This window comes from Sarcophilus harrisii, chromosome 4 (assembly GCF_902635505.1).
Source record: "Sarcophilus harrisii chromosome 4, mSarHar1.11, whole genome shotgun sequence".
NCBI classification, from domain to species: Eukaryota; Metazoa; Chordata; class Mammalia; order Dasyuromorphia; family Dasyuridae; genus Sarcophilus; species Sarcophilus harrisii.
The window spans coordinates 296,244,970-296,270,847 of NC_045429.1; the positions used below are offsets into that span (position 1 = coordinate 296,244,970).

A 25,878-nucleotide genomic window follows, 5' to 3' on the forward strand; every position below is an offset into this window, starting at 1 on the left:
CTGGTCATTATTTCTGTAGCTGCATTTTCTCCAATGGTTCTTGTTACAGCTGTTTGCAAACGTCCCACAAAATCTGCAAAGGGTTCATTGGGACCTTGCTCTATTTTTGTAAAGGCTTTACATCCATTTTTCTGTGTGGGGAGAGGACTCCAAACTTTTATTACAGACCTAGAAATTTGCTCATACGCTGTTATGGGATAATAAATCTGTTCTGAATTCTCTCCATACTGACCTTCACCAGTAGTTGGTCAAAAGTGATTTGTACATTAATTCCTGTTTGCCTATTTCATTGGGCTTGAATCCTACATAATTCATGATACTCTGAAAGCCATAACAAGCTTTGTCCAGATTCTAAACATGTCCTTGCTATGGATTTCCAATCACTTGGGGTTAAGATTTCATAAGACAAACTATCTAGTAACATCTTAACATAACATGATGTAGCCCCATAAAGAGTGCAATCCTTTTTTAAATCCTTAATTTTTTCCAAATTAAAAGGAATGTATCTTCCCCCTTTTGACCTGAAGAGTCAAGCTCTTCAATCATAGGATATGCATTTAGAAAATAAGATACATCTTGTCCTTCATTTTTTGCCTTAATTAATGCCTTTTCTAATCTTGTCACAGGCTCTTTAATAGGTGGTTCTGATTGCATTACTGCTTCTCCCCCTCCTCCTTCTTCCTAAACCCATGAAAGGTTAATTGAGGGGGGAGGGTCATGAGATGAGGAATGATCTAATTTCTCCTGCTGTGAAGTATCAAACTCAAAATTGTACTTAACTCCATTCTTATTTGATTCTTCCTCCTTTTCACTTAGTTTAGTTGGAACCTCCCCCTCCTGCTCTTTCTTCTTTTTCCTTATTCTAACACTTATATAATTTCCTAAAGCCAGTTGTATTAAATTATATGTATTAAGTGTGTCTTTGGAAATTGAGTCAGGTCCATTTTTATTGTAGAATTGACAAAGATCCTCTCCTACTAATTTCCACTCCTCTAGATCCAATTCTTTTTCCATAGAGAAACAAGGACATATGTGCTTTACAATTTCTAAAAGTTCAGTGATCTGCTGCAAAATTATAATCAAACCTTGGCTTTCCATAACCTTGACAATGCTCTCTAAGCATTTTCCTTGAACAGAAACAGAAGGCTGTTTTCTAAAATGTCTGTCCCATCTTAACTGAAATTCTACTTTAACTCTTTTAATAAAATTTCTTTGTTGTACTCACCCTAATTTCTGGGTTGAGGAGACTTTTCCACTGGAATCAAGATCAGAGGCTTTTCCACTGAGATCAGGGTCCCGTCAGCCCCATGTTCAGGCGCCAAAATGTGGTTTTCTCTTCTTTTTTATAATATATGATGGTTCTCTGGGAGCAGGTTTCTTGGGGAGGTTCTCTGGAGGCAGCCTTAGTTTCAGTTCCAAGTAAAATCACCTCAAATACAACCAGGAGTTAAAATCCAATCTTTTATTGTCTTTTCCAAAATAGCCCAGTTAGCTTTCTTTGGTTCCAAGAGCTCTTGTTGTTAGTCTTTTGCCTCTGCCAGCTTCTGCCTCTAGCTGTCAATCTTCTGAACTGACTGACTGACTGTTTGTGTGCCAGTTGTTATGGTCATCTTAACAGCTCAAAGCATATGAGCCTTTTTATCTCAGAGGTGAGATGAATGAGGTGGGAGACTCATAGAGTGTGAAAAGAGCTCCAGTTTATTATGCTGTACAGCCTTATTGATATACATTTTTACATGTGTGAGCAGCATGTGAACAGTAGGCAATCCCCAATTACCATTCAGAGAAGCAGCTCATGGGTTTTGTGTATGCATGATATCTGCCAATGGGAGGAGAGCTGATTCAGCAATTTAGCAACTCACTCACAGGTGAGAGGCCTTGTCAAGGCATCCCTGCTCATGAGCCACTAGATGTGACCCTCAGGCTCACACCCATTCCCATGAACACAAATCATTGCTTCTTGCTCAACAAGGGCATTTCTGCAACATGGCAGAAAACTATTGTGCACCAAAGAGCAAGGTATTATATCAATAATTTGATCTCCCCAAAGCTCTGAATTGAAATTGTATTATAAAATGAAACATTCTATTCTAATTATAATTATGAAAATTCTAAATATAAAAATATAAAATAATCATGAATATTTTACATGGGACATTCTATAAGAATTTGAAAACTAAAATGTTAATACCTTATAAATTTATGATTATCTTGGAAAATTTCACATTAAATTTTATATTCAAAATTTGTAAAAATTCAGAGCTTTGGGGGGGGTCAAATTATTGATACGAATATCAAGATATTCATGTAGCTAATGAATAAATCTAAAAGAATATTTTAGATAGTGTATTAGATTATCCTAGAGTTCATAACACTTTTTTTAATATTGAAAAGAGTTCATGGAAGGAAAAACTATAAGGAACCACTGATCCAGTCCAATCTTTACTTTTTAGATTTAAAAACTTAGGCATGAGAAAGGATTCATGTGATGATGATCCAGCACTAGATTTAGAGTCAGGAAACCTATATTCAACTTCCCTCATCTGACATTTAGAAGTTATGAGATCATGGGAAATGATTATGAACTGTTACATACAATTCCCAATCTCTATATTTTTGTCCACCTGCATTTTTTTAAAGGTTTTTGTTCTTTATTGAATGGAATCAAAATGTGTTGACAATTCGTTGAAGCTGGAAACTAATAAAATTTCATTTCTTTGAAGGTTACTATTCTTCACACATCCACTTTTTTCATAATGGTGCAAAAAGCTGTCTTAAGTGGCTTGAAGAGCCAGTCTCTACAAAGCACTTCTGTCTGTTGCCATTCTCATAAAGCAAAAGTTATTCTGCATTAACTTAACTGTATATGTATTTTTATTGTAACACTTAACACATGAACAGACTATTTTTTCACTAAAACAAAAGAGTACAATATTTTCTTCTACTAACTATCTGTACTGCGTTTAAAGAAGATTAACATTAAAAACAAAGAACCACTTTTCCTTGGAAACCCTTAAGCGTCTTGAACATCTTAAGCTTCTTTCTTTTGCCTGTGATCTTCTGCCAATTTATTCAGAAATTTCTTTAATTTCTGATAATGAGGCAAGCTGCTGCAGTATTTTTTGCAACTTCCTCATTTGTGTAGAAGGGAGAACAGAGTTTACAGTAAAATCCTGTCTTGGGTATCACATAGTCCATGCCAACATTAGGTTGATATGGTCCAATTCTATACTCATTTGGGATATCCTCCCTTTTCATTTCATTTTCACCATCTGTATTTTCATTTGTCTCTTGGTTCGAATCCATTCCCTCAAGGTTCTTGGCAGATTCGGCACCTCCAGGCTCTGTATTGTCTTCATTTTTTATTCCATTTTCCAACGAGCCATCATTCTCCTGATCCAAGTTCCTCCATCTTGTCCACCTTTTTAAGTTTCTTCTTTGCTGCCATTGAAGAACTAAGACTCATTTCCATTTTTTTCAAAGCTTTTTCTGAAGGTTCTTTTTTAATGTCAGCAGCCACATCACCTAAATTAATGAGGTCAGTTTCATCTCCTACTGAACTGCCACTTTCTAGCAGTGCAGCTGCTTCTTCTTCATCTACAAGTAGCTCATCTTCAGATTCAAGAAGTAAACCAGGTTTTTGCTCTGCTTGTTCATCTTTTGTATCTTTATCAGCATCTTCACTTGGTTTTTCTTCTTGTTCTTTTCCTTCAGCTCCACTATCACTCTTCTGGCTGCCATCAGTCTTAGACTTTTTATCACTTGGAGAGTTTTTGCCATTTGGAGAGTAAGATCTCTTTCGAGATTTATCTTTCTTTAACAGATCAGTTCCTCTGTTGGGAATCTGCAATACCAGTTTTTTGTATTTCTTAGATAAGTCAACCTTCACATATGGGCCCAAAGTGCTTTTTTTGCACAGTGCTCCACCATGGCCATGGCATCCTCTAGGATTTCCATTTCTATGAAAGCTTGGCTCTTCATCCGCATCAATATATAATTCTTTATCTTTCCATAGGATTTAGTAAGTTTGATGACAGCACTGTCAGAATAGCCAGAATGAGGCAAGTTGCTGAGATGGATCACCCGTCCAAGTTCAGGCTTTTGTTCAAATTTCTGATCAGGTTTTCTGCCTTCTGGTTTCTTGATTCTTTAATACTTCTGAGATAAATGAACTCTTACTGGTTTGCCAAATACTAGTGCTGGTGTGGTTGTATAATAGTCCACTGCAGCCTGAGCATCTTCTGTGGTAGACATTTCAATGTATGCCTCATTGATTTTATTTAAGATCAGATGATTTGAAATTACTCCAAATGGAGTAAAGGTTCAACCAGCTGCAAAAGTTGGTATCTCAAGTTTTTCCTCCCTCTGAAAATCCATAATGTGAACAACTCTGCTAGTTTCCATTCTGCCTTTTTGCATGTGTTTTGGTCCTTGCAGATTTCCATTTCTGGTACCCATATTTCCTCTTGGTCCAACAGGTGGTCCTCCAAGATGGAAAGAGGGAGAAGGTGGCCCCAAAATTCCAGGTGCTGGGTTTGTAGATTGCTGCAACATGAATGGATCACCCATTCCATGTCCAGAATCATTGTCAGGATTCCATTCTGGATAGATTTCAAAAAGAAGTTGGCAGCATTCACTGTGTGTTGCTCCATTGATGTGTTGATTCTACTCCTTATTAAAATAAACTGGCATATCACATATAGAGCACAGATGGGGATAACCCTTTGGTAAGAATCCATGGAAGTCTTCAATATTGCTACTTGGACGAGTGCCTCTCTTTTTCTCAAAGAGAGATCTCTCTTGGAGACCCAAGAGGACCAGGACCATGACCCATTCTCTCATATTCACTGTCAAATTTATGATATAAGTTATGTGAGGGCTCACCATAAAAAGATTCATCCCTACATCTTTCTCCATCTCTTAATCTGTCATCTTCATAATCCATTCTGTCATAATAACCAGATTCTTGAGAACGACTTCCATGGTCATAATCAAGCACCGGGTTGAGACTAGGACCACGATCATCAAAGCTATCTCTTCTAAAGTGCCTTTTTTCTTCCCAATCATCCCTAGGTAGTCTGTATGGTGGCTGCCATGTAGCAGATCTGCCATCTCTACCATAACTCAATGAAGGGCCTTCTTCAGTTCTTCTCCTTTTAAGTTGTAGAAGGATCTGGGCAAATTCTCAGGAATAATCTTGTCCTCTGGATAACGACTCAGTTCATCTAAGTCTCTAGCAGACAGACCAAAACTGGCCAAAATGTAACTGGCCTGGTCTGCATCTCCACAGTGTTGAGAAGACAAAGGGAGTGGACCTCTACTTCCAATGTTAAATATAGATTGCAAATTATGGGAAGAAGTACTAGCAGAAGATAGTGCACTCTGAGATCCTTGTTGATTCAATGAAGAACTCATTCCAAGATTCATTAGACTAGCAAGGCGTGCAGTACCCTTCCAAGAGATGCTGGCATACTTAAAGACTGGGTAACAGCAGCAAGAAGGCCTATTCCTGCAGATAGGTCAGGCCCATGACCTTGTGAGTCCCTACTGAGAAATGACTGCTGGAATGACTTGGACATTGTAGAACTATCTCTTGTCTACTTTATGGATCAAAAAAAATTTTTTAAAGACAGCAAAGAGAAAGCTCAGACTAGAAAGCTAGTTAACTTTGCTTTAAAAATGGCAACACCAAGAAAAAAAAGGATAAATAAGGATTGTAGATTCTTCTTCAAGCTGAGAATCAGCAGACAACTCTCAGCCACCTGAAGAGACTAGCCCTGCTGCCACTGTGTTCCCAACATGGTGGCAGGCAAGCGGGTGGCTCATATATGCAGCACGGAGGAGGGGAGGGAAGGCACTCGGTTGCCTGTGCCCCCCTCAATTCTACCCCTGCCCACTGTTAGTCCAGATTCTTAACTTCCCGCCTGCATTTTTGATTTCTTTCACAGGCTAATAGTACACTATTTCAAACTCCGATTCTTTTTGTACAGCAAAATAACTGTTTGGACATGTATACTTACATTGTATTTAATTTATACTTTAACATATTTAACATGTATTGGTCAACCTGCCATCTGGGTGAAGGGATGGGGGGAAGGAGGGGAAAAATTGGAACAAAAGGTTTGGTAATTGTCAATGCTGAAAATTACCTATGCATATAATTTGTAAATAAAAAGCTATAATTTAAAAAAAGGCAATGCTAAAATTAGCTTATGCTAATTCTCAAAAATTAGCAAAAAAATATCATATCAAAAATTTTTATGTGACAAATATTGTCTAATACTTATGCCAGGAAACAATAAAACACAGAAAGAAACAATAAGTAATGAATATTAATTTAAAAATTTTATATAAACTCTCTCAAAGAGATTGGAAAAGAAAAAACAGAAATTATCTGAAGAAAACTCCTTAAAAATAGATTTGATGAAATGGGAAAAGTATATAACTCCCTACAAAATAGATTTGATGAAGTGGAAAAAGCATACAACTCCTTACAAAATAGCAATGAAAAAGATACCAACTCATTGAAAAACAGAATTTATGAAATGGGAAAAAAATGCAATCAACAAAACAATTCAATTGCCCAAATACAAAAGGAGCTAAAAAAGGTAACTTAAGAAAATAATACACTAAAAATTAAAATTCAACAAATGGAAGTGAAATGGCTCAATAAGTTAGAATCAGTCAAACAAATCCAAAAAAAAAAAAGAAAAGAAAGAAAGAAAAAATAGAAGAAAATATGAAATACTTCCTAAGAAAAACTATTAACCTGGAAAATAGATCTAGGAGAGAGAATCTGAGGATTATTAGGCTTCCTGAAAATCATAATGAAAATAAGAACCTAGACATTATCTTTCAGGAAATCATCAAAGAAAACTACCCTGATATCTGAGAATCAGAAATTAAGTAGCCATTAAAAGACTTCACCAATCAGGTCCTGAAACACATCCCAAAATGAAAACTTCAAGAAATATAGTAGTTAAATTTCAGAATTATCAGATCAAGGAAAACATATTGCAGACAGCCAGAAAGAAACAATTCAAATAACAAGGAACCACAAAAAGGATTACCTAGGACCTACTTTAAAGGATTGAAGGGCATGGAATTTGATAGTCCAAAAGGCAAAGAAACTTGGATTACAACCAAGAATAAAGTATCCAGCTAAAATGAACACTAGCTTTCAGGGAAGAAAATGGACACTCAATGATACAGATGAATTTCATCTATTTCTAATGAAAAGATCAGAGCTGAACAAAAAATTTGATCTCCAAATGCAGAACTTAAGAGAAGCATAAAAAGGAAAGAATGCTTGAGAACTCTATTTCTGTTATGTGTATATTTAGAGAGTGTGGGTATAATTTTATTTTATTATGATAATATAAAAAAGAAACTAGAGGTAGAAAGGGGATTTTACTGGAAAAAGAGGGAAAAGGACGTAAAATAAGGAAAATTACATCTCATGAAGAGGCAAAGAAGACCTATTATAATTGAGGGAAAGAAGGGAGGAGAATGAACATTATATGAATTTTATTCTCATCAGATTTGGCTCAAAGAGAGAATATCAGACATATTTGGTTTCACAGAGAAACTTGTCTCACTTTATAGGGAAGTGGGAGGGGAAAAGGAAAAAGAAAGGGGAAGGCTAATAGAAGAGAAAAACAGAAGTAATAGGGAAAAGGTATGAGAAAGAGGGAGGGGCTTTATATGGGGAGGGCTGTTTGAGGGAGGTGGTGATCAGAAGCAAAATATTGGGCAGGAGAGAGGGGGAAAGGAGAGAGAAAAGCATAACTTGGGGTAAATAAGATGGCAGGAAATCCAGAATTAGTTATTTTAACTGTGAATGGGAATGGGATGAGCTTTCTCATAAAGCAGAAGCAGATATCAGACTGGATTAAAAATCGTAATTCTACAATATGTTGTTTACAAAAACACTTTTAAAGCAGAGTGATACATACAAAGTAAAGATAAAATGCTGGAGCAGAATTTATTAAGCTTCAGGTAAAATAATAAAAAAAAATTCAGGGGAAGCAATCCTGATCGCAAATCAAGCAAAAGCAAAAATAGATCTAATTAAAAGAGATAATAAAAGAAACTATGTCTTACTAAAGAGCATGAAACAATATCAATACTAAACCTATATGCACCAAGTGGTATAGCATCCAAATTTCTAGAGAAGTTGAGAGCTGCAAGAAGAAATAGGCAGCAAAACTATATTAGTGGTAGATCTCAACCTTGCTCTCTCAGAACTAGATAATTTGAACCACAGAATAAATAAGAAGGAAGTTAAGGAGGTAAACAGAATTTTAGAAAAGTTAGGTATGATAGATCTTTGGAGAAAATTGAATGGAGACAGAAAGGAGTATACTTTTTTCTCAGCAGTTCATGGAACCTATACAAAAATTGATCATATATTAGGGCATAAAGACCTCAAAATCAAATGCAGAAAGGAAGAAATAGTAAATGCATTTTTTCAGATCATGATGCAATAAAAACCCCAAACATCTAAAAATCTCAAAAGATTCAGGAAAAACCTCTGACAAAATCTAGTGCTTTTTAGTGCTAAAAATTATATAGGAGATATATATATATATATATATATATATATATAGAGAGAGAGAGAGAGAGAGAGAGAGAGAGAGAGAGAGACCCCTTTTAATATCATAAAAGCATCTAAAATAAAAAATAAGCATCATATTCAAAAGGGATATACTAGAATTGTTTCCTATATATACAAGAGTAAGGGCAGAGTCTCCAATCTTCCCCTTATTATTTGATATAGTTCAGGAAATCACAGCAATAGCAATAATAGTGGATAAACAAGCATAAACAAAAAGTCACCACTAATTTGCTGATAATATGATGGGATTGCAAGAAAATCCTGAGACATCAACAAAGAATCAACAAAGAGACTAAATGAGACAATTAATAGCTTCAGCAAAGTTGAAGGCTACAAAATGAATGCTCAGAAACCAACTACATTTCTATATAATAATAACCAAGGCCAAGAAGCATGTATTACTATACAAAGGGAAATTCCATTCTAACTAATTACAAACTTCATAAAATATTGGGGGATCAATTTATCAAAAACAAAAAAGACTTGTATAGATTCAATAACAAAGTGTTCCTTAAAAAAATAAAGAACAACTTAAGTAGCTGGAGAAATGTTGTGTGCTCATGGCTATGTTTTACCGATTTAACAAAAATGACAATACTTCCAAAGTTAATTTATACTTTTAATGCTACACAATCAAATTAAGAAGAAAATATTTTAGAGAACTTGATAAAAATAATGAAAATCATTCAGAAAAACAAACAGTACAGAATTTCAAGGGAAATGATGGAAAGAGATAAGTGGAAAGGGGAAGTAGAATTTCCAGACCTTAAACTATGTTATAAAGTAACAATCATCGAAATCATTTGGCATATAGTAAATAAAAACACCACTCAATGAAATATACTAGACAAGAGAGAATCAGAAAAAATAAAACAATAATTCAGCAAGTGATACAATGAAAAACAAATTAATTAGGAAATTTGATTTAAAATAAAACTCTAGGAAATCTGAAAAGTAGTCTGGTAGAAATTAGACTTAGAGAAACACCCTATTCCACATTTTATAATAAATTCTAAATGAATATGTGGCCTCAATATTAAAGATCATATAAAAATAATAGAGAAATAGCTCATAGCTCTCTCTCTCTCTCTTTCTCTTTCTCTCTCTCTCTCTAACTATGGACAGGAGATCCATTCTTTTAAAAAGGACCATTATAACAGATTAAAAATATAAAATTGATTATATAAAACTAAAAAGCTTCTCCATAGATAAAACTAATGTACCTAGTATAATAAAGAAAGAATGGGAGAAAAAAAAATCTTTGTATCAAGTTTTTGTTGAAAACTTGGTATCTATCAATTTCTATCTATCTATCTATATTTATCTACTAGAACCATCCTCCAATAAATAAGTCATGAAAGAATATAGACAGTTCCCAAGAGGAGAATTGCAAAGTATTAACAACCGCATGAAAGAATGTTCCGAATCAGTAATAAAAGAAATTCAAATCAAAACAACCCCAAGGCTTTACCTTACACTGTTCAAATTAAAAGAAAAAAAGGTAATGGTTATTGTTGGAGGTGATGTGGGATGAGGGAGGGGAGTGAGAGCACACTCATACATTGTTGAAGGAGCTGTGAAATGATACAACCATTTTGGAAAGTAATTTGGAATTATGCAAGTAAAGTGACTAACTCAGAGACTCTATTACCGAAGTTAAGTCATTGATAAAAATAAAGTTCTCATATGCAAAAAAAAATTTACAGTTTCATTTTTGTAATAGTAAATAATTAGGAACAAAGTAAATGCTCATTTAGTGGGAAATAATTAAAAAATGATGCTATACTGCTAGAAAATGCCATTTGTAATTATTATAGTTCTCTATATGTAAATATGAATTGATTTTGAAGTAAGAGTCAAGAAATAATATAAACAGTTATAATAGTGCAAATGGAAGAACCACACATCAAAAAATTCAAAGTGAATGCAATAAAATTATTCACATCAAGAATGACTTGAATAAAGAAATATAAGAGGGGACTTTCAGTCCTTTGTGAAGATGAGATATAAACATTTATATTGCATTATTTGGATGTACTGAGTTTTATCCTTTCCTTTTTCTCTTGGTCTTTAAAAATGCTATTTGTCACATGAAATAGATCTCTGGGAGAAGGACTAAAGAAAACAATATTCTATGTTTTAAAAACAAAATAAAAACTTATAAAATGGAAAAAGTTTATGAAAATTCAGTATGATATTCAAAATATTATGGATAATGAGAGGTGCTGTAATATTGAAGGCTAAATATTTTTATTGTCACAGAAGGGAACACATTGTCTGCACAAATAAACTCATTTTCAATTCTTGGCAAAATTTTAGAATGGATTATTAAAAACCTGGCTAGTGAACATTCAGAAAAGGAAATGGTAATTATTAATGACCTTTTAAAGAACAGATCATGCCAGATAAAGTATATTTTCTTTTTTTGACATAGTCATTAAAATGGAAAATCTAGGGGGTGCTGCATACATGGTTTACCTAGATTGTAGCAAAACACATTTTAGAAAAAAATATCTTGATCTTGATCTTATGTTTACAAAAAAGATGAAGAGATGAAGCCTTATATATTTAAATATTACATGTATTTTCTGTGGTTGAGTGAATGACCTTATTCAAAGAATAATATAAGTTGGAAAGCATCTTGATAGGATGTTTGCAATGAAGTGTACTAAGTGTTTGTACTTGGCCCTGCAAAGTTTTTGTTTTGTTTTGTTTGTTTTTGAGACATGGCATGGTCTTCCTCTTTTACCTAGGCTGCAAGAGCAACGGCCTCTTTCTGGCCAGATTTCAGTATTGTTCAGCACAGAAGCTTTAATGTGTTTGTTTTTTGAACCTGTGTCAATTTACCTATCTTCAGGCAGCTTGGTGACTCTCAGTTTTGGAGGATACACAATATTTGTGCTGGTCTTTGTAGTAACACACAATTTGTGCTACCTTGACTCAAAATTTCTGTAATTAAATTATCCACTAGCATCATTCAGCCTTCCTAAGATCAAGGATTATAGCCTGGCCATGCACTGTTGGACATTTTTAAATAATGATTTGTATGAAAGCAAAGATAGCATATATTGAAGGCATGGCTTCATCCTCAGGTCAGGTTAATATGATGGTGAAATGAGTTACAAATCAATGAATATTTGGAGATTTAACCTGCCCTGATGCATAAAGATATTCAACAAGAGTACTGAGAGGTATTTATCTTCTCAGAAAACAGTCTCCCTTGTCTCTATAAGGAAACATCTCATCAATAGGAGAGAATTACAGGATTCTCATGGTTTTTGTCAATCTAGAAAGTCTGAAGGGTCTAGATTCCATGTATTTGTGTCTTTTAAAAACCCTTATATGACCAAAAAGTTGTGTGGTGGACCCCAGGGCCTTTCATCTAGACCAATCAGTTCTGAGGATCACTTTTATCTTTTTTTTTAAAGTAAAGTTTCCCTCTATGTTGTAAGTAGGAAGAATGAAAGTGTGAAAAGAAATATTGGTCCTAACATAGTAAATTTCTATGACCCAAAGTGTGTGGATGTGAGGGAAGTTAATACAGTCTGGATGACTGAATAAGAATTCAAAAAGTTTATGAAAGGTTCAAACATTATTTTGACTCTTACATTTTGAATTTTTAAAATTGACTTTGTATTTATGAAATCACTTCATAAATACAACTAAACTCCTTGAGAGAAGGGACTGGCTTGTTGTTGTGTTTTGCCTTCTTTTGTCTTAGTGCTTACTTAGCACAGGACTATAGTAAGTTTTTATTAAATACTTGTCAACCTGACTTGACTTAAATGGTTAGATAGCCATTTGCCTGAAAAAAGATCTAAGGGTTTTAATATAAAATAAGCTCAACATAAATCAGCAATATGATTTACTAATCACCTCAAACCTTAAAGTGATATTGTATTGCAGAGGTAGAATTTCCAGGAATAAGGAGGTAATAATTTTGTTGTACTCTACCCTGATTCAGTTAAGTTCCACAATTTAGAAAGGACATTCATATGCTAGAGTACGGTAAACCATAAACCAGAGTATGGTACCCAACATGGTTTAAGTTCATGCCATAAAGGACTAATTGAAGAAAGTGAAGATAATTTGGAATAAAAGAAGACTCAGAGGAATCATGATAACTGCATTCAACTATTTTAAAGGACTATTATGTGGAAGAGGGAATAGACTCATTGTTTTGAACCCAGGAGTAAGAATTAGGAGCAATGAATGGCAGTGGTAAACAGACAAATTTAGACTAGATATCAGGACAAATCTTTCAATGAATAGTACTGTAAGTAGACTTTTCTCTCAGATTGAAGTGGGATCCCCCTCAATGGAGGACTTCAAGTAGAAGCTGGGCATTCATTTGTCAGATATGTAATGAGGGATACATAGAAAATATATCCTTTCAACGCTTTATATTCTATGATCTAAGTGTGAAATCTTGAATACACTATTCACTCATTTGCTTTGTTAATATGTTTTTTTAAAATTACTTTTCTTTGTTACAAGGGAGGGTTCAACAGGTCTAGGGGAGAAAATATATTGAAAAATGATTGTGATATGGGGGGGAAAGACATCAATAAAAAGATTTGTTAAAGTGATACCAGAAGCAAGTACAATACTTCAGATATGGTATAAGACAATGGAAATCCTTACACTAAACTACCACCTAAAGGAAGATAGGTGGCACAATGGATGGAGGGCTAAGCTTTTAGTCAAAGTCTGGGTTCAAATTCAATTTCAGACACTTAGTAGTTTTGTGATCTTTGACAAATTGCTTAATTCCTCTCTTTACCTCAGTTTTTTTTCAACTAGCAGCATTGTTGTGAGGACAAATGAGATATTTGTAAATTATTTGGTACAGTTTCTTGCACATAGTAGGTACTTAATAAATACTTACTCTTTTCCCACTTCCTAAAATGATCCTTTGTCAAGTGAAGTAGAAAGGATTTATTTGAACTAGATTGTATGTATAATCTGTACCTAGGCTACTACACATACACATACCTATACACATATACACACAGATATATATCTATATCTCATCATTACTGCATCTTTAAGAATTTATCAGTCTATGAACATATGTATAGTTTTTCACTTCCATGCTACTAGTTCTAACTCATATCACTTCCACTTGAGCTCTTATTCCCACTCTAACCTACAAGAATTTTGCCCCAGGAACTATGTTGTCCTCTCACCCTTCAGTTTATCAGCTTCTCTTTATTCATTGTCTCCTCCTGTTGGAATATAAATTTCTTGAGGGCAGGAAGTATTTTATTTGCTTGTATTTTTATCCTCAGCACTAAGCACAACACTCTGTCTGTAATGATCATTTAATTACTAAAGTTTAACATTGCCTTAGTTTTATTAGCAGCTTCATCATTGCACTGGCTCAGCATTTGGCTTGTGGTCAATGAGAAGTAGATCTCTCTGTAAGAATTTTTACACTGTCTGCTGGTGAGCGATGGCACTGCCATTCTAGTTAGAACTCCCATGTGGTATGAAATATGGGGTGAGCTGAGGATAAAGGAGAATCTTTTGTAGTAACTGACAGGTTACTGATGCTCACTTTAAGGTGCCACACACACATACACACACACAGAAGAGACAAAAACAGAGACAGAGAGAGAAAGCAAGGAAAGGAAGGAGGAGGGGAAAGGGAAAGAGGGAGGAGGGGGAGAGAGACACACACACAGAGAAAGAGAGAGAAAGAGAGAGAGAGAGAGGAGAAGGAGGAGGAGGAGGAAGAGGAGGAGGAACAGGAAGAAGCGGAGGAGGAGAAGGAGGAAGAAGAGGAAGAAGAGGAGAAGGAGATGTTATGCCTCAATTCTCTTTAACTGTTCTGACTTGGTTTCCCTGAACTAGTTTCCTTTGTCTCAGTTTCCTTAGCTGTTCTGTTAAATCCCCTTAGTCGTAAAAACCCACTCTAGTCCATTAAGACTGGGAACCGTTTACTCTAAGGTTATAAATTGCTAGCAAGATAAACAAGAGAGCAGAACTCCTGACCCTCCCCTGTCCTCAAGAATTTACAATATCCCTCTAAAATATTCCAAGATACCTCACTGACATCTTTATCTCTGGGTATTCAGACATCCTGTCTCTGGGCTTTTAGGAGTTATGGTCTCCCTCCCAACCTGATAGGAACTTTTGCGCCTTTTTACCTTCTTTGTCTCTAAAGAATATAAGGTCCTGAGATACACCCATTCTCTGCTGCATTCGTTGAGATGACAGCCCTGGGACCAACATGGATTCCTTGGTCCCAGTATATCTTTATCTCTATCTGACTGGATAATTTGAGACAAGAGTCCCGTCCAGTCAATTATACTCTCCAATTAATAAACTATTGAAAACTCTCTAATCTCTCTCCTGCCTCAGTTTCTCCGGCATTACAGAGGAAGAGGAGGAGAAGGAGGGAGAAGGAGAAGGAGAAGGAGGAAAAGGAGGAGGAGGAGAAAAGACACACACACACAGACACACAGAGAGAGACATAGAGAGAGAAGAATAGAAAGAGAGAAGGAGGGAAGTGAAGAGAGAGGGCCGGGGAGAGAGAGAGAGAATGATTTGCTGTTAGCATTCTCTTTTTGGCCAGAGTACAAGAAGTATTTCACAAGCTAGGCGGAAGGCTTTCTTAGTACTGTTTTGTATGTAAGGGTGAAAAAAGAGACACTAGTGCCAGATCCTCAAGATATTTTTAAGTAGCAAAAGAATAACTCAGGCCAAATGAATGGTGAGAGACATTCTAAGTATATTGCTTCTTTAAGATTCGTTGCTCAGTTAAGTCTGCTCAGAGTTCTAAGATAAACAGTTCTTCTGAAGTAGTTTCATAATATGTTATGAGAGCCAAAAAACCCCAAGTAAAACCTAATGCAATATTAGAATGTATAGGTACAGCTTCCAGAACATAAGGCAATAGTCCTGTTGAACTCTGCCCTAGTGAGACCATAACTGGAGTTCTGTGTTGTTCCTAGATTTCAAAGGTGACAAATTGCAATATATTTGAAAGTCATAGACAATAATAACTGTTGTATGAATTTGGGACAAAGGGAATTTGCCTGATTGTAGACAGAAAATGAAGATATAATTACTAATTATAAGCTAAGGTAGAATTATTTACGAAGTTGTAGAGTCTAAACCCAGGAGGATAAGAGAGAGCTGTCTAAAAGAATGAAGTTTGAGGCTATAAGCAATAAATACTACAGTTACTATTGAGGAGTAAAGTCTAGCTGAGCACAATTGGAAGCAAACACAATTCATTCATCTGACCACCTATATGGTGTGACATCCATTCAATTTGGATCAATTCAGTGATCAAACAGTGAAAGTAGTTAATCAATACAGAAGCTAGTTTATATCAAAGCACTTTTATAGAAGGTTTCAGAGATACAAAGAGGACACTAAAGTTTATAATTCCAAAGTTATGTTATCTTGAGAACATGATTTTCCTTATCATGTCCTCTTGTTTCTCTAAGTGCATGGGCACACCTCCCTACAGAATCTCAACATATTATAGGGAAGTTTAATCAAAGTTTATGTCATATACAATATGTGGATTGTGACATTTATCATTCATGCATTTGCTTCAATATAAGTGCCTATGATACAATCATTATCTTTTGCCTTATGGTTATGTTAATGGTTATGCTCAAGATTTAAAAGTTTCATTATTGCAAGTGGCTGGTTGTAGAAATTGAAATGAGTTGGTGAAATCTCAAGGATTAGAGTAGTGAATAGATTTATCCCTCAGACAAAAAGTGTGATGGAGTCAGCTCCAAGTGGTTCACAACTGACTTAAATTTTCAGTATGAAAATCTCACTTTGGGAATCAGCTAAGTGCTACAAAGCAGGGTTTGATGTATTGTTTTGTTGTTAGGCTTAAGAAAATGGGGAGAAAAGAGTAGTAATGCAGATGAGACTTAGAAGTGTGTTTTGCATAATTTTTCTCACCAGAAAAGTGGTTGTTTAAGACACAGCTGCCTAGAACCCCAAACTATTAAGTTTGGACAAAACTGTATGGTAGTAGCCTTTCTCTAGGAATCTACACTTGCCAGTATGACAGCTAGTCTTTAGCCAGACTAGGGAATTAATAGTTATCCATATAGCCCTCTGTGAGGTGAGTAGTTATTCATCTAGCCATAAGAGAGGTGTAGCTACATAGTGGGAGACTCTCCCCATGCACCTATTACTTAAGTGACATTGCAGTTTCTATTTATGAAACACAGAGAAAAATATCTTAAGATAAAAATAGTTTTTCTGCTCCCTAGTGGGATCACTGAGAACTTGAATACCACAATCCTTTTCCTTCTCAATATCCATGGTTGGAGCTACATTTAGAATTCTTAAAACATTCCAGTGTTAAACAAATGGTTGGAATAATTGGGCCAATTCTCTACAAGCATATCCCGCAGGAAGGTGCCCTGAAATTTGCAATTTTGTAATAGTGTTATTAATATATAATAACCAATTTATTACCAATTTATAATATTTTAACATTTGCTCACAGAATTATTTATCCTCTATAACAGAATTTCATCTCCCCCCTTCCCCAGATTCAACTAATATTATCAGGTGAGTAATGTTCTTATTAATCCATGTGTCTTGCTCATTAAATATTCATTGGTAAATCTGATTTTTAAAATTTCAGCTGGAAAATATTTGGTTTCTATAGGACTGAGTAAAAATATATAGAAATATTTAGAATACATAGAAAATGTCTCTTCAGAAGAACAGGATATACTTTTCCAGATCCGACATAAATTAATTTGAAAAACTAAAGCTGCCTTTCATAAAAGATAATTCTTTTTTAAAGTTTGGAACCACATTCCTTTACCTCATTTACCTCACCATAATTGCAAAATTAAAAGTCAGTTTTCCCTGAAAAATGTGACTTCATATTTTTGTCATGATACCTCCCTGAAGTTATGTTTACATTGACTAGAAAATGGTTCATCTTTATAATTTAAATTATTTAATTTTTATTTATTTATTTTAAAATTAAAAAAAGTATTTAAATTTTATTTAATATATATTATTATATAATGTAATATATAATAATATGTTAATATAATATAATGAAATATTTTATATTAAATTTATCTAAAATAAAATTTATTTATTTATTTAAAATTAGGGACACTACTATTAAGCATAATTGAAGGCATTTGTTATACTGACAAATTTATTATTTCACTTAGCTAAGTTTGGACTGATATGAGAAAATAAAAATGTAAGATATGAATGAGTTAGATGATCCATTTCAATTTGGTATCTATAGGCTCTGGGAGTTGCAAGAAATCTGAAAGTAATAGAACTACTGCACCAAGCCTTTCTGTCATATCTTCTTCTGATGCTACCCAGAGTATAGTACAACAATGAAAAAAACTTGAAGAACTGCTATCTAAAAATTCCTAGGACTTCAAGGATTAAGAAATCCTCAAATTCCATTTTTCATTATAATTCAATTATTTTGGACATAATAATTCCTCATTGGAAGGGGGCCCTGGGTCTGTCACCTCAGGTTTTTTTATGTACCTGGGGGAGAGATGAATGGATATTTGTTACAGGAGCAAATAAAAACTTGAGATAATAAGTTTGTATTACTAGAGAATGCTAAAATCATTGGGTTTTGTTCTTCTTAAACAACTGGAAGATCATTAGAGGAGTGACCTTTAGCATTCCAGAGAATCCCCAAGGCAGTACTGCTCAAGGAGGTAATGTTAGAAATTTCAGCTGGTTTGTAGCTACTTGGGTCTGATTTTATAGACTGAATATTTCTTATTTCTTTAGAAAATAGAATACTTTGGGAATACTACTTATTTATGTAATTGCTGAGAGAGTGATAGAGACCAAAAGATTATTCTGGGCTTCTTTTTGTGTTTCATGTTGGTTTTCTGGTGCATACTGGAACAAAATAACCTTTTGATTAGAATAATTTGACTTCTATGTGCACAGATTCAAACCATAATATTTCCTAAATAGGTTCCATTAAACAAATAAATTATGCTATCACAACTTCAGGAGTCTTCTTAATTAGCTCTTACTTTTTGTCAGAAAAGAAAAGAAAAGGAAATTACACAAAATTCGTGTGATCATTTTTTAAAAGGAAATAAAAAGAAAAAAACAAACAAACAATATGGCATGTGGCAATATACCAAGAAGGAAGTTAGGATTTAAATAAGATCATATTATCTTATGAACATGAGGAATGTATTAATGTGGTTTCCCTTCTCATATCTTTAGCTTCAAAGAAACGATGATTTCTCCACTTGGATACTCAGGAATGATGACTAAGCTGAATAGATGTTCCACATGAATATTTTAAAACAATATATAGTGCTAATTTAGATTGAGGAATGTAACATAATTTGCATATTCTTAATGGACTTTTTCACAGACATTTGCTCAAACCATTTTGTTTTTTCACATCTGTTCTTGGTAAGTGAGGTGTTATAGACCATGCTTTAGGGACTTAGTTGAGAATAACCAATTATTTCACTGTAGTCTTGTAGTTTAATCAGAAAGTTCCTGTAGGATATATCCAGGCATCATTTCATAGCAGCTAAGCAGTTAAACATGGATGCTTAATAATATTGTTTTGGAGACTAGAAAGAAAAAAATTTCCCCTCACAATAAGACCCTGGAAGTTTGCATAATGGTTGCAACCACCAAAATGACTGTTTAAACATTATTTACAGAGAACACTGGAATGATTATCAATCTTTGGTTTTCAAAAGAAATCTTAAACATTATAAAATTGGCAATTTTTTCCTATTTTAGGAGTGCACAGTGAATGATATTTGTAAAAATAGAAGGAAATAGTGTATTTGTGATTAAAAACAAATCTATAGCTACTTTCTATATCTTCCAAAGCAATACGGAACTGGTTGGCAGTAACAGTGAAATATGAAGAGAATGTCTTACAACATTCTTGTCAGCTCCTAGCCCAAATCCAAAAGGTCATGGATCTTTTACCCTTATAAAGTATGACATTAAATAGTTTCCTATTCTTGACTAAAGTAATAACCCTTCTTCTGATTCTATTTGCTGTTCTGCTGAAACCTCTCCAAGGTTAAATTAAGCTCATTACTTCTTAACTACCATTCTGCTGACTCAAGTCTTGACTGACACTACCTTCCTCAGTCTCTTCTCTCCTCTGATTGGAAATCTGGAGATGGAATATCAAACTCTTTTCCTTTATAGAGGGCAGAAATTGGATTTTTTAAAACCCTCTCCACTTTGTATATACTGTTCTTTTTCTCAAAAACAATGATAGCTGTTTGACTAGGGCTTGAAGTTGAAGAAGATGCTTAACAGGGTTAACTTGGGTTTCTTGGGTGTGTCAGCTATTTTCAAGGATTAAAAAAAAAGCCTGCGCTCCAGATTGAAATCACTCTTTGGAAAAAGCATTATAGGTGAAAACTGCTGACCTAGCTTTCCTGGAATTAAGTGGGTTTAGTCCTTTTCCACTGATGGCTCAAAAGCTATCCAAGGATTTCCCTAAGGAAAGTAGGCATTCTACATACCCTACCCCAAATTAGTGCCTAGTCAGCATCATCTCTGAAAAATGAGCAAATTGCCTATAATATAAAGATATTCCACTTCCTGAGGTTTGAATATGTCTTGTTTTTTTTTTTTTATCATTCTTTTTGTTCTTAAAGGAAATCTCTTTTCCCTTCTACATTATGTGCTGAGTTGTCCAGTTATGTGAATGGGTTTCATTTGAAGATGAGACAAGACCCAACAATGCTTGAGAAAAATCCTGTTTTTTTAAAAATAATGTTCTTAGAGGCATTGAAAGACATTCTTTGCATCTGAACTCTAAAAAAGCCAACAATGAAAGATATAGTTTGAATCATTTTCAGTAACAAAAAAATTGATAAACATTATATAATTGAGTCCATTTCCCATTGCTTGGAGTTATTGCTTCTTTTTTACTTTATCTCTTCTATTATTAATAAAAGTATTAGTGCTTCAATGCATTCCTGCTAATACTTAGAATTGTAAATCTGGTATTTTACCACTGCTGTAAGTGATGGTCCATAGTGCTGTTCAAACTGAGATCAGTAATATCCAAGAAATCACTGTTGAAGATGCTTGGGCCTGTGGCTGTAAGAGAACTAAAGTCTGTGGTAGAACTTGGTGGCGTAAGGTCTAGCCACTCCATAGTTTCCCAGGGAGATTCTGTTAAACTCATCTGTAAACCTGTTCCATCTATGGAAGAAGGTGAAAGTTGAGGCTGAATGGGAGAGAGAGGAGCTGGCAAGATCTCATGAGAACCTAAAAATTCATCCGTTGCTTTGTCAGAGACTCTATCCATCATCCCTTCAAATTGAAATTCCTCAATTCCAATTTTTAGAAGTGTGACATCGCTGATCTTACCCAAGGGACTGTGAGAATTCAATAAAACTTCAAAATGATTGTCACTATTAGTTGTGCAGTGATCAAAAGAGAATTGGGCTGCTGAAGAGATATGTTCAAATGGACCAGAAGACTTGTGGAGAAGACTTTGAGAAGATCCAGTTATCTTTTGTACTTTTTGAAAACATGAATGATCTTCTTTGGCATTTGCTGGCATTTCTATTAAAACACAAATGCAACGTTAGATGTAAATGTTTGAAATAAACTAAATCATCTTAAAAGAAAAGACAATAAAGTCAAAAATTTGTCCATTTTGTTTGCTAGTTTTAATACAAATGAATCTTATAGCATAAAAATTGTTAAATATATTTAAATCTATTTAGGTGACCCAAAACATTAATTTTTGTTTCTGTTTTCTACTTGTTGCAAACAAGAAAAGAAGGAGATTTGAACTAAAATAGAAAACATTTAGAAGAATACTGTGGAAAAAATTGGGGAAAGAGGTAATAAATTAAAAGGTAAAAAGAATGAAAATGAGTTTGTGACAATAAAATAATCCTAGGAAAGAGAGAGTGAGGGACTGGCTACCAGAGTGGCAAAATATTAATGTTTTATTCCTTTTTTCCATTGGGCAATAAGCATGGATTGCAAACTCAAGGCCACTAATACATTAATAGATTATTTTAGTTTTTGTTCTAGCTATCAAATCACCAGTTAATGTATCTAAGATAATAAACTGGTTAATGCCACTTCCTGTAGTATGAGAATACAGCATTCAACAGTTTCATACCTCCACTTTCAATGAGGACATCAAGGAGTTCATCCATCTGCTGACTTTGAATCATTTGCTACAGTGAAATACACAGGAAAAGAGAGGAGTTAGAAAATCATTTGTCCTGTACACCAGGGTCAATCATTAATTTTAACATGGGAAAAATTAAATAAAAAATCATATAAAAGAAACAGCTTTAATGGCTAGGGGAAAAGTTAGATCAGACTTCATTTTAAAGAGAAAAAAATTGAAATTGAACAAAAGAATATAGAAGAGACAGAGTCTCCTTTCTTTTTAAAGATCTCTATCTTTAGTGTGTTATATATTTAATATGTAGGGAAGCTGCTTCTTTTTTTTCTTCCTTGCTCTTTCTTTAAACTGTTTATATTTGGTACAAATATTTGATTCATATTCTTCTAGTATCATTAGTTTGAACTTAAAATATTTTTTGATTTGCATCTTAGCTTAAAAATTTGCATCTCAGCTTAAAATATGGTAGAGAGATTCACTTTTAATGCAACAAATGCATTTGAATAGAGTTGAGATTTAGTTAGCATTCAGTTCTCTTTTTAGTTTTGAAGCTTTATGTTTTATTTTTCTCTTGAAAGTCAACTTTTTCTAGCTTTTGTGTTTAAATGAACAGTCAAAAAATGAAATTCACTTTTCCAGAAAGTAAAGAACATGAAGAATGTTATAGTGGGTTAAAGCTTATGGACCCATTATATTTAAAAAAAAAAAAAGCTTTTTTTTTTCAAGTGACTAAAGGAAATAATAATTATACTAGTAATAACTAGGATTTATATAGTGCTTTAAGGTCTGCAAAGCATTTTATGAATATTATCTCATTTTATTGTCAAAAGAACCTTGGAAATTAGGTGCTATTATTATCCCTATTTTTATTTTTATTTAAAATTTTTTTTCATAATTATAAGTTTTTATTGACAGAACCGATGCCTGGGTAAGTTTTTACAACATTATCCCTTGCACTCACTTCTGTTCTGATTTTTTCCCTCCCTCTCTCTATCCCCTCCCCCAGATGGCAAGCAGTCCTATACATGCTAAATATTATCCCTATTTTTATATGGAGAATACTGAGGCAGACAGAGAGTAAGTGACTTATCTAGCTCATCTAGCTAATCTGGATTTTGAACTCACCTTCCCAAGATTAGATCAATTACTCTATCCATTGTACTACCTAATTAACTTCTGTGGTAAATTTTAGCTAGAGATTTGTGAAAATAAGGATTTTTTTCCCAATCAGGTTCATGGATCCCTAAAATTTCTCCATGTAGTTCTTGGGGATCTGTAGATCTTGGTTTAAATTCCTATTCTAGAAAGAAAAAAAAATCATGCTGTTATCTGCTTTATTCTTATAAGTGGGAAATTGTGTTATCTCTGAAAGTCTTGAACTTTATTTTGAAAAAGTTGGGGATATAATAGAAAGTTTTGAACCTGCCTAACAAGAATGTAAAACAGCCATATGCATGAGGGAAATACAGGGAAAGGTTGATGATCAATGTGCAGCACATCTCTCTCTGTCTTTCTTTCTTTCTGTTTCTGTCTCTGTCTCTCTTTTTGAAAGAGTGGTTCTGATTTTAGTAGCCTAGATTAAAACAAAAAAACCATATAGTCTAATTGTATGGAATTGAGTAAGTTTCCTATAAAAAGTTTTCCTAGTTTATCAATCTAAAAAGTATAGTATCAGTTGAAATTGTGGGAACCTATTCCTGCTCTACACTTGCTTTATTTGGTATGCTTTCCTTTAGGAGGGATCCCTTTACCTAACAACAGAAGAGTAAGAGTAGGAAAGGAAAATAATGAGAAGTTAAACATAAAGTCATAAAAGACCAAAAAAAAAATCAAGATTTTTTTTCTGCATCTTTCCATCAAAAATTATGTGTATTCCCCAAAAGTTTTACAGGAATAAGTCACTTACATTCTGATTCCTTAAATTCAGTTTTATCTGGTCCATATATCTTTCCAATGTTCGTGGACATGTCTGTTTCTTTTCTTTGGCAGCTACAATGACTGGTTACTAGGTTACTATTTCTTTCCACTACACTGTAAGTGATTACACTTATTACTTGACTGATGGAGTTTTTCTTGTTTGAAGTCCTTCACTCATAGATTTCTCACTAGTTGAGATACAATTTCCTGGCTATCCTACTTTGCTCTCTTCTTTTACAGAAGAGGTTTTCAGGATATGTTCTTTATGCTCTACTTTTTTTAGCAATGGATTCTAATTTTGGCTTTCACTATTTACAAACATAAACTCTCAACCAGGAGAACAATAAGCTTGTTTTTTTTTAAATTGTTGTTTCCCAAACACATCATATATAGTCCTTCTTCTATAATAATAGTGCTATTAATAGAAACTAGAGTTAGAAGAAACTGGTTTGGAGATAGATACTGAGTTCAGTTTTGGAGATGGTACTTTCCGTGCAATATCAGAAGTGGCCAACCAGATGGCTCAGTGGAGAGAGCTCTGGGCCTGGAGACAGGGAGACTTGAATTCAAATCCTGTTTCAGAAACTTACTGGTTTTGTGGGCTAATCACTTGACCTCTGTATTCTTTTTTGTTTTTTAATAATTATAACTTTTTATTGACAGAACCCATGCCAGGGTAATTTTTTACAACATTATCCCTTGCACTCACTTCTGTTCCGATTTTTCCCCTCCTTCCCTCCACCCCCTCCCCAAGATGGCATGCAGTCCTATACATTTGAATATGTCACAGTATATCCTAGATACAATAGATGTGTGCAGAACTGAACAGTTCTCTTCTTGTACAGGAAGAGTTGGACTCAGAAGGTAAAAATAACCTGGGAAGAAAAACAAGAATGCAAGTAGTCCACATTCATTTCCCAGTGTTCTTTCTTTGGGTGAAGCTGCTTCTGTCCATCCTTGATCAATTGAAACTAAGTTAGATCTTCTTTTTGTCGAAGAAATCCACTTCCATCAGAATACATCCTCATATATTATCGTTGTTGAAGTATATAATGATCTCTTGGTTCTGCTCATTTCACTTAGCATCAGTTTATGTAAGTCTCTCCAAGCCTCTCTGTATTCATCCTGCTGGTCATTTCTTACAGAAACATAATATTCCATAACATTCATATACCACAATTTACCCAGCCATTCTCCAATTGATGTGCATCCATTCATTTTCCAGTTTCTAGCCACTACAAACAGGGCTGCCACAAACATTTTGGCACATACAGGTCCCTTTCCCTTCTTTAGTATCTCTTTGGGGTATAAGTCCAGTAGTAGCACTTCTGGTTCAAAGGGTATACACAGTTTATTAACTTTTGGGGCATAATTCCAGATTGCTCTCCAGAATGGTTGGATGCATTCACAACTCCACCAACAATGCATCAGTGTCCCAGTTTTCCTGCATCCCCTCCAACATTCATCATTATTTTTTCCTGTAATCTTAGCCAATCTGACAGGTGTGTAGTGGTATCTCAGGGTTGTCTTAATTTGCATTTCTCTGAGCAATAGTGATTTGGAACACTCTTTCATATGAGTGGAAATAGTTTTAATTTCATCATCTGAAAATTGTCTGTTTATATCCTTTGACCATTTATCAATTGGAGAATGGCTTGATTTCTTATAAATTACAGTCAATTCTCTCTATATTTTGGAAATGAGGCCTTTATCAGAACCTTTAACTGTGAAAATTTAACCTCTGTTTTCATTAATCCACTGGAGAAGAAAATGGCAAACCTCTCCAGTATTCTTGCAAAGAAAACTCCATAGACAATGGAGTTTTGAAGAGTCAGACGTGACTAAACAACTACAAGCAAGGGAATACGAGGACCAGTGGATTAAAATTATTTGTTTCTATTCTACACCAGATTCCTGTGACAGCTTCAAATTCATATCTTGAAATTCAAATTGATGATTCGAATGATGCCTTTAAAAGATATTCCTAAAAGCTTACCTTGTGTTTTGTATCAGGGCTTTTGGAAGAAGCATTGCCTCTGGTAATCTGGCTACTGTTTGATTGGGTGCCAAAGAAAGGAGTGTGGAGGCTAGATGATTCAGGAGAGAAGCCTGAAGTACTGTGATCTTGTACTCTTGACCTCTATAGAAAGAAACAAGAGATAAACATGGCATATATTCAGATAGTCTCTCAAGATCA

At 34.3% G+C, this 25,878-nt stretch overlaps 1 protein-coding gene and 1 pseudogene across 3 annotated transcripts in view; both read right to left on the reverse strand.

The window, feature by feature from the left end:
- Positions 1–2,605: 2,605 nt before the first annotated feature.
- LOC100920742 lies at positions 2,606–5,642 on the reverse strand (annotated as a pseudogene).
- A 12,074-nt stretch (positions 5,643–17,716) lies between these two features.
- MYOCD (myocardin) overlaps positions 17,717–25,878 on the reverse strand; it is a 116,386-nt gene continuing 108,224 nt past the window's right edge. For all 3 annotated transcript variants that reach the window (XM_031965524.1, XM_031965523.1, XM_031965525.1), the window contains exons 11-13: positions 25,678–25,821; positions 21,753–21,810; positions 17,717–21,181 (exon numbers count right to left, since the gene is read on the reverse strand). In XM_031965524.1, coding sequence (XP_031821384.1) covers positions 20,619–21,181; positions 21,753–21,810; positions 25,678–25,821 — 765 coding nt within the window. In that variant the 3' untranslated portion in view covers positions 17,717–20,618. The remainder of the gene's footprint in view (positions 21,182–21,752; positions 21,811–25,677; positions 25,822–25,878) is intronic.